Source organism: Notolabrus celidotus, chromosome 20 (assembly GCF_009762535.1).
Source record: "Notolabrus celidotus isolate fNotCel1 chromosome 20, fNotCel1.pri, whole genome shotgun sequence".
Lineage (NCBI taxonomy): Eukaryota > Metazoa > Chordata > Actinopteri > Labriformes > Labridae > Notolabrus > Notolabrus celidotus.
Window position 1 is genome coordinate 12,108,998 of NC_048291.1, and position 8,780 is coordinate 12,117,777.

Below are 8,780 nucleotides of genomic sequence, written 5' to 3' on the forward strand. Positions count from 1 at the left end.
CTTAAGTTATTTTGCTGATGCTTTTGTTTGATTTCTTCTCCTGGCCTTGCCAAAACCTGTCCCATTAGGTAAATGTGGTATGTAATCCTGTTGTTTGGAGATGTAATGGATTTGGAGCAAGTTGAAAGCTGAATGAGGAAATCTCAGTTATGTAAAACCTTATTATGAAAGGAGACAAAGCCCCATTAATCGTTTGCTGGGCCACAGAGTGCACAGGGGGGACAGAGGTCTTGTGGATTGAACAGTCCTCAGGGTTCGGTAGAAGAGACACTGCACACTAAATATCCTGAGTTTTGACACAACTGTTTCTACACACCCTGCTGAGGACAAAACTTCTTCACATTTTTTCCATCTGATTGAATCTTTTGGTAATGCCCACAAAGGAAGGACAAGTTGAAACATCTCTTCAAGCACATACTGTGCTGTGTTTATCTCTTCCTCATGGCAGAGTCTAGTAAGCACTGATGTTGCAAAACATAAGGACACAAAGAATACACAACAAGATCCTGTGTCAATAATTTTATCTTTCTGCAGAACACTTCTTATTACATGAAATATTTAGGCAAAGGAGACTGTTCATGAAAGATTGGAATATTTATTTTGTGCTTTTCATTTTTTACAATGCATTTCTATTTTCAATCACCTGTGCCATACAACTCCACAACCACAGAAATGAGTTTCTCAGTGTACATTTACCTTTAATCCCAGTCATTCACAGCTGACCTAAATATGCTATTAATATTAAACAACAAAGAAAATAGATATAATGTAATTTTCTCTTATTTAAAAACAATAAATAGAACAGAAAGTGTGATTCATCCATAAAAAGTGCAGAGCGGTTTTGTGTCCCTCTGGCATAGTGACTTGTCTGAAGCTGAATAAGAACAAAATCACATTTATCAAAATACTTTAAAGAACAGTTTTCCAGTTTTCACCTGATTTCTTTCTGATAACAAGCCAATAACCCCCAACTATTTCCAACTTACACAAACCAACTCACAGTAGCTGTTAAGCTAATTACCATAAACTCTTTAGGTGCTGCATAGCCACAGTTTCTCATCCTATTACAACATTCCAACATTAGCAACATAAGTCATACATAACAACTTTTATCACCACACAAACAATTCAACATGTGTATTTCTTTTCAAAGCACCTATCAGATCAAGTGTTTACAGGATTTATATTACGTAAACACTGAACACTGTTGGAGTAACACTTTAAGATTTAGAGATCAAGCTACACGGAAATGTACTTTTTACAAGCCGAGGACCTGCAGGAACATTTTAGGCTGAAATAAATACCTTGTAACACAACAAGTTTTTAACATCCATGTAGACTTGTGTAAGTTTATTCATTAACTTTGGAATACATTCTCACTTTACTTAATATAGCTGCAGCTTAAGCATGGTGTTGTATAACACTTAATTTTTTAAAGGAGGAGGATGTTATAAAAACAACAGTGTTCACTAACAAAGGAAAAGGTTTAAAAAAAAGGCAGATTGCAGCGTGTCTGGGACGTGCAGGGACTGATTGGATCGGATCGTAACGTCTGCATTCTATCTATTTTTCTCTAGAGGAGCAACCCCAAAGCTCTTCCTATACCAGAGCAGACACAAACAGTCCCAATATGAGGAATAGTTTGATTATTTAGCATTGCCCTGGCTCTTGCCGTTCTTCACCGGACGTCTGTTCTCGCTGAGGTCTTCTTTGGTCTTCTTAATGCAGGTGAAAATCTCGTTGAAGAGAGCTCTGTACTCAGGCTGCTGGCCTTCCTCCAGAACCAGTGTCACTTCACACAGGGTAGAAGAACTTGACACGCGGCTGCGGGTCTTGCTGCTCACTAAGGGACTGGTGGACGTCTGGACTGCTTTATTGCTGAGGCCGTCTGTTGTATGTTGACACCTTCGCAGCAGCTCATCATATTTCACCTGATTGGCAGACAAACACATTTTCTTTTAAAAAACCTTCACTCGCATCTAGACACAGCTGCACTGGATTGGGGGCTGCATCCCTCAAAGGGCACAGACGAGGATGAATGGTTTAAAGCCTGTGCTGCCTGTGAAACTAAAGAAAGACCGTTTGGTCCAATGAGAAGGTCCAGTTTGAGTCGCCATCTGTTTCTGCCATAACTTTAAATCCCAAAGCGCAGCTCTTGTCTCCCAACAACAGGTAGCTAGCTGGCCAACTAGAAGAAGGTATATAAGATTATCCATCCGTGGGTGGAAATTCAGTTTTTGCACTCTGATTTCAAACATGCCGTAAACACATAGGTCAGAAATACATGCTTGCAGAGTCCAACAAACATGCACTAATGGAGAGATGTTGCAGTGATTGAGCTGCATATGAACGAATGCCTGAGCTGTTTGGGGGTTTAGTGTCTTGCTCAAAAGGCACCTTAACAGTTGCCAGGAAGTGAACTGGCATCCCTCCACCAAACAGTACCAAACACGCCACCCTCTGGTTCTCATGCCAGGTCCATACAAGACAGAGCTACAACACTTATATTCAAAGTGTGCAGCTGCTTGAGAGTCTGTCATCTCATTTGAATTGGACACTATGAATCTTGGTAAAGGTTAGGCCACAGAGGATGCATCTGATGACTGTAAAAGGACGCATTTTAAGAAGCCTTCAAAATGTGACAGCCTGTGATGTGCTGCTGTGATGCAATCAGTCTTACAATGCATCTCTTGAAGGATGCAGCCCCTAAATTGAGACAGCTAATGCTTATTTTATACTTAATTAACTACTTATACATTACCTGCAGTGCGCTGTACTGTGCATCCACCTCATTGAGCAGAGAGATGCCTCTCTGTTTCACCGCCTCTGCTCGCCTTATACACAACTGCTCATGACCACGGCGAATCTCCTCGGGGTTGGTTGCTCTAAAAGAACCATCGCTGTTACATCTTTGTCTGTTTGGTTTCCTCGGCTTCTCGTCCTTCTCTGCCTTCTCATCCATCTCATCCTGCCACGATCTGGGTCTTTCTTCTGAGCCAAAGAATACTGTGTCGGGCAACAGCAGCTGCTCCGGTCTTCTGACACTAGTGAGAGTGGAGGGGTGGAGGGGAGGATGTAGTTTTATCAACAACTGCAGGTCATTAAAATGAGGTCATTGTATTACTACTCAGAACTGTAAGATTTTAAAGTTTTCTAGAGCTGCTGCACCAAGAGTGCATTTCTTTTCACAAATTGCATTCTCAATTGATACTTAAAAAACAGGTTTACCTCTTTGTTCAAGATATTCAGTTAATTTTTCACAGTTACATGATAATCTAAATAGTTAGACGGACTGATGCATTGAAGTCAGACCTACCTGTTGGCGCAGTCAGCCCGCCACAGAAGCCTTAGCTGCTCCACTTCGGCCTCCAGTTCCTTCTGTTTGGCCCGACAGCCGGTCAGCACGCTCAGCCGCTGCTCCAGACCTTGGTTCTCACTTGTCATCAGCTCGCTCTCCCGCTCTGCAGCCTCCCTGCGGCTCCGCTCTGCAGCTATCTGGCTCTGAAGGGTCTGGATGGAGCGCTGGAGAGCAGTGTTCTCCTCCTCTGGGTCTTCGCGTCTGTCTCGGTCATGGAGGGAGCCATGATGTGACCACAGTCTATCGGTCCAAATGCTGTCTTGGGTGAGGTACCTGAGCCAAGACAAGGCGGGATAGATGCAGGTGTGAGCAAAAACTGTACCCAGAGATTGCAACACATCAGCAGGTGCTTAAAAATACGAATGTACATATTTACAGATAACAGAGGTGTAGCTTTTAATCCCTACATCTCAAATCCAGATCCATAAGTAGTTACTATTTACTCATAGTAATTACGCAAAACAACTAGTATCAAGTACGATTTTTTTCCCCTCAGTTTGACCCCTAAGGCAACACATTTCTTTTTCTTATGTAACTGATTGAAGTTGACTTCCTCCATGGTGTTCTTTGGAGGTAAAAAAAAATAAAAATATGTGCTTTTATATACAGTTCATTTTAATTTATATTTACACACATAAATTAAACATTTATAGTAATAAAGTCAAGGTATGCAGAAATACAACATTATTTATCATGAGTATCAGTTATGTATCATGGAAAATACACATGATTACAGTCTTAATGGATTTATGATGCAGCAACTTCATAAGTGCGTTTGTACTAGCACACTGCTGACAATGGGAGAGGATTAACATCCTCTTTGGATTATGTTTAAAGGATCAGGTCTGGTCTGGAGCCAGCTGACCTGTTTGTCTTCAGGTATCAGCATACGACAAAATCAGGAAAAGCAAACACACACACCACATTTTCTTTGCAAATATACTTCAATATGCTTTCTGTAAATCATTTCAAATTATCTTGAGGGTAATTTACAACACTGCCACACTACAAAAGCTCCCCTGTCACATGTGTAGTTCTGATATTAGCTCAACACAGAAGAGAAGAATGGGATACCTGTCTTGGTGTAGGTCATACAGCTCTTTGATACAGGACATGCTCTGTGCTCCGTGGATGCGTCTCTGCTCTGCTGCCTCTCTTTTCTTTCGCTCTGCCTTGGCCGTCTTTAGATCCTCCACCTGAGTCTGCAGGTCCTCCATGTAGGTCTGTAGTCCCTCGACTGCCTCTGTCAGACTGAAAAGGCACAGAAGAGAAATAAGTAAGACGTGGCACCAAGGTCCGGTGCTTCATCAAACTTTAGCAACAAATGTAAATATTGGATTTTTATCTTCCTACTTTTAGCCCAATGACTTTGGTGAGATAATTATGGAAATCATATTTAAAAAGAGAGAAAGACTGATAAAAACAACAAACAGACCTGTGGATCTTCTGCTGGGACAGCCGGTTGTCCTGCATGAGTCTCCGATTGTCTTGTTCCAGATCTCTGGCGGCTGTGTCTAACTGCTCGTACACTCTGGCATGCTGGTCATTCACCTGGCGCAGCAGGTCCACCTGCTTGGTTAGGTACTGCTCCGCATTAAGAGGCAAGGACAAAAAACGCTGGTTATTTTTTGTTTTAAAGGTTTCTTTTATAATATCTGTGATATCTTACAGATGAAAAATATTCTGCAAAGGTCAAGTAAAAACACCTTCCGGAAAAACATGAAAGTAAGTGATTTGAATTCTTGTTTCACAGAGCTACAGTAAAAGACAAACAAGTCATCAGTTCCAGCAGCATGTATATCAGGCTAATTAAACTTCTTCTTTGACCAAAGTAAGAAAAACAGGGAAGGCAGATAGTAATTGGTTTATCTAATTAGAGGAGTTTATTTACAGGCAGAAACATTTTATTACTGAGGAGACAAAGCAAAGCCAATTAAGGGCCTGTAAAGGGATACAGAAGATGTGTCTGTGAGTAACATTGCATAATGAAGAGGACTTGACTCACAGCTATGTCCCCATTTATTTTCAACGACCTCTTTTAAATGTATCCACGCTAAATGCCTTTGTCAAAGAATTTAGGTGCACAGTTTGAGGTTGGCCTTTTTTCCCGACAGATTGACAACACAACCGTTTTTAAAGGGATACTCAAACAGCTTTGGTACTATCATGAAAATTGGCAGGAGCATAACAGAGTGAATGGGGATTAACATATCAACCTTGATAAATCCTCGAAGCCACAGGTCCTCTCACCGCCGTAAACAAATTAAGGCTCTTATCTTTGTTGACCTGCTGAATTTCCTCGAGGTAACAGAGGTCAGCACTGTCTGCGTAATCCTGAAATTGAATGCTTGATTAGAAGAATACAAGACCTAAAAACTGCTTGTACATGGGCTTTTCTGAAAACACAGAAGTAAACCTTAAACCGCTCCCTGACATACCAGCCAAATCTCTCCTGGTTTGATACTCTAGAATTGAATCAATGAATATGCATATGAAAAGAGAGTATTGTATAGATGAATAACAAAAACCTCTGGGTTACGTAATGTCAAAGTAAAAGAAGGAGAGCTGCCAATGAACTGATAAAAGTTTTCCTAAATCAAGTAGATGAACATCTCGCCAAGAAGATGCATAGTGCCAAATTCCCACTGGGGACAAACCAGACCGGATTAGCTCCACACATTACTTCTAGTGAAAGATCCATGTGACGTGGACATTTACTCAATGAATCACCTCATTCATATACTCTCGCACCAAAACAACAATTACTTCAGCAGATGGTAGACTGTGTATTCTATAAACATGCGTTTTAAGCAGTGGGATGGGTGTGACTCATTGACACAGTCTTGAAAAATAGTTCAGTGCTGCTGGCAGCCTCAAAAACACTCTTGTTTGGTTCCACCCAAACATGTTTCACCTCGATCTCCTGCAGCTGCTCCTGGTTGGTGGAGTACATCTGCTGCAGGGCTTGCTCCAACTCATGGTTCCGGTCTAGGAGCGTTTTTCCCAACGCTGCTGCCAAATGGAGATCTGGCAAAACACAGGAAAACATGTAAACACTACATATGAGATGATCTTAATGCACAACACATAGGCATCTGATTTAGCTGGATGTGTGAAACGGGTGCAAAGTGAACACACGCACACACACACTTTTCATTGTCTCACTCCACTGGCACTGGTGAATCACTGAGGAGTCTAGGGCATGCCGTAGGATATCCTTGTGACCCGGTCTCCCACCAAATTATCTTAAACTCTAGTTCTTCCCTCTGAATTAGAATGAAGAATATCCGATGTCGCTTCACCCAACAGGCAGGGGAAAACAATGCAAGGAAACCAAACATCATTTGCATGACTGCCACTTTTCCTCTTTCTTATTTAACACAGAACTTACATGAACCGGTTCTAAGGGTGGGAATCAAGAGGAGAATGCTTTGCTAGTTGTTAATCATGAAGAATGCCTTGAAATAATTTTTCTGAATCCACAGACAGCTGAGCATTTCCAGGTTTATGCAGCTGCTCCTCTAAGGAATGTTACAGGAAGTCTTTCCTGCCATCATTCTGTGCGAGGGGCTGACATCTCTGTGAGGGGCTCTGAAATGTTTTTCTTCTACTAAAACAACACACTGCTCAATAAGTCACTTGTTTCCTCTTCTGTAAAACTATAACAGTGATATATGAGGGCTAAAATGTAACCACCCTGTTTTTTATAGATTGATCAAACTTCATAGATAGTTTTTATTTTCTTACTGTTTGGAAAATAGCAAAACAATATCCTGCATAATTTGACCCTAAGCTGTAGAGCAGAAGCAAAAAACAACAAAAACAAATGTCCTGTCCAGTGTGCCACATACATGAGAGGCTTTTAATGAAGCACATTATCACATTCTCTTTTCAGACTTACTTTTTAAACTCCCTAGAGCCTCATATTACCCACTCCATATTGTAGAATTATGCCATAGTTGCTAAAGTTTCAGATATGCAACGTTTACATGGCTGTACATTCTCTCTACCATATCAAAACAATACACATAGCATGTGTTTTAAACAACCATTTGCACTTTTTCTCTGCAAAGATCACACATTTTCCCACACAATAGTTTTAGCTATTACTAGCTGTCCTATTTTTTTTCAATGATTGTTATTTTTATTGATCACTTGATTACCCCCATCCTTTACTTGAACTAATTTTCCTCTAATGGAGTATCGTTAAAGTCTCTCTCTTCTAATCTTATCTCACAAGAAAAGCAACAAAAGCCATTTCATATTCCCCAGGGAATATACACAAAGATTCCAAACAGTATTTTAATATACTTTATTTTAACCCCCATCCTGGACCTTACCAAGATGTTTATCAGCATTAAATGCAGTATTGAACGGTACTAGTTGTGCATCTCAACAAATGTGACTATTGTGAAAAAGTGTATTTTACTTAATAACTCCAATCCATAGTTATAAAAAATAAAGTATAAAAATTTGTATGACATTTTACTTTAGGTTTGATGAGTCTGGTATACATACATTTTTCATCTTCTTAAACTAGTGATGGTTCGTATGGAATCTCTCATCCTAGTTATTGACATATTTCAATTTTTTGCCTTATTTTTATGGTATTATGTATTTCTATCTCAAACAACGTGTATGAAAAGCCTGTACATTAGAAAACAATCAACACAGTACAGCCTCAGGGTGTTAACCACATGAGTGTTGTGACTGTATCACAAGGGCAGACTATGCAGTAAACTCATTTAATCTGAGTCCACTTGTTGGGGCTTGTGTTATGATGTCAGTGTAGAGGACAATTTCATAAACACTTAGTTGGTCACACCATCAAAAACTACCAGAACACTTAATGTTTAAAAATGTCAACAGGCGTGTTGATCTAACATCATTATTCCCCCTGTCAGTGGAGTAAAACATGAAAGCTCACACACACTCTTACAAAGTCCAGGGTGCGACCACAGAGCCGGGCAGCTCTTACCGTGTTCAAGGTCCTGCGGTTCGTACCAAAGCTCTCCATGCCTGTCAAAATCTTCTTCCAAAATCATGTCAGTCAACATTTTCCAGCCGCGGTGAGGAGAGGGAGGACTCCACCTAATACAAACCTGACGCGCAGGTGTGTGTTTTATTGGCAGCTCCAAGTAGTCTGCCCTGCACCGCCGACTGTGTGCGGGATGTGAACTACATTACATCCTTCTAGTGAGACTGTTGTCTACGGCAACGTGGCAACCATTAAATACACCCGAACATCCGGTAGGTGGCAGTTATAACTAGCAACGACAAATTAAAAATACATTTACCGTTACTTAATTTTATATTAGACTCTTGTTTGAACATAGTTTAATATCTTAACCCCAGAGGAAATACTTTACAGTTAAACATATTTTAAAAATCTCGTCATTGGTGTGACTTCCTGCTTTCGTTG

At 40.5% G+C, this 8,780-nt stretch overlaps 1 protein-coding gene across 1 annotated transcript; it reads right to left on the bottom strand.

Moving 5' to 3' along the window:
* Window positions 1-575: 575 nt before the first annotated feature.
* cdr2a (cerebellar degeneration-related protein 2a) lies at window positions 576-8,763 on the bottom strand. The gene is made up of 7 exons (XM_034710723.1): window positions 8,337-8,763; window positions 6,273-6,385; window positions 4,794-4,942; window positions 4,433-4,609; window positions 3,317-3,631; window positions 2,762-3,044; window positions 576-1,931 (listed from the first exon to the last, which is right to left on the bottom strand). The coding sequence occupies exons 1-7, from the start codon at window positions 8,413-8,415 to the stop codon at window positions 1,647-1,649; spliced, it is 1,401 nt and encodes a 466-aa protein (XP_034566614.1). The 5' UTR covers window positions 8,416-8,763; the 3' UTR covers window positions 576-1,646.
* Between the last annotated feature and the right edge of the window lie 17 nt (window positions 8,764-8,780).

What these genes read in the sequence shown, in the direction of transcription:
- cdr2a (XM_034710723.1), bottom strand. Translation starts at nt 8,415, where the DNA reads ATGTTGACTGACATGATTTTGGAAGAAGATTTTGACAGGCATGGAGAG. An exon ending in ACCGCAGGACCTTGAACACG is followed by an intron (nt 6,386 to 8,336) that starts GTAAGAGCTGCC and finishes GTGTTTTGCCAG; the next exon opens with ATCTCCATTTGGCAGCAGCG. An exon ending in TCCCAGCAGAAGATCCACAG is followed by an intron (nt 4,610 to 4,793) that starts GTCTGTTTGTTG and finishes GTGCCTTTTCAG; the next exon opens with TCTGACAGAGGCAGTCGAGG.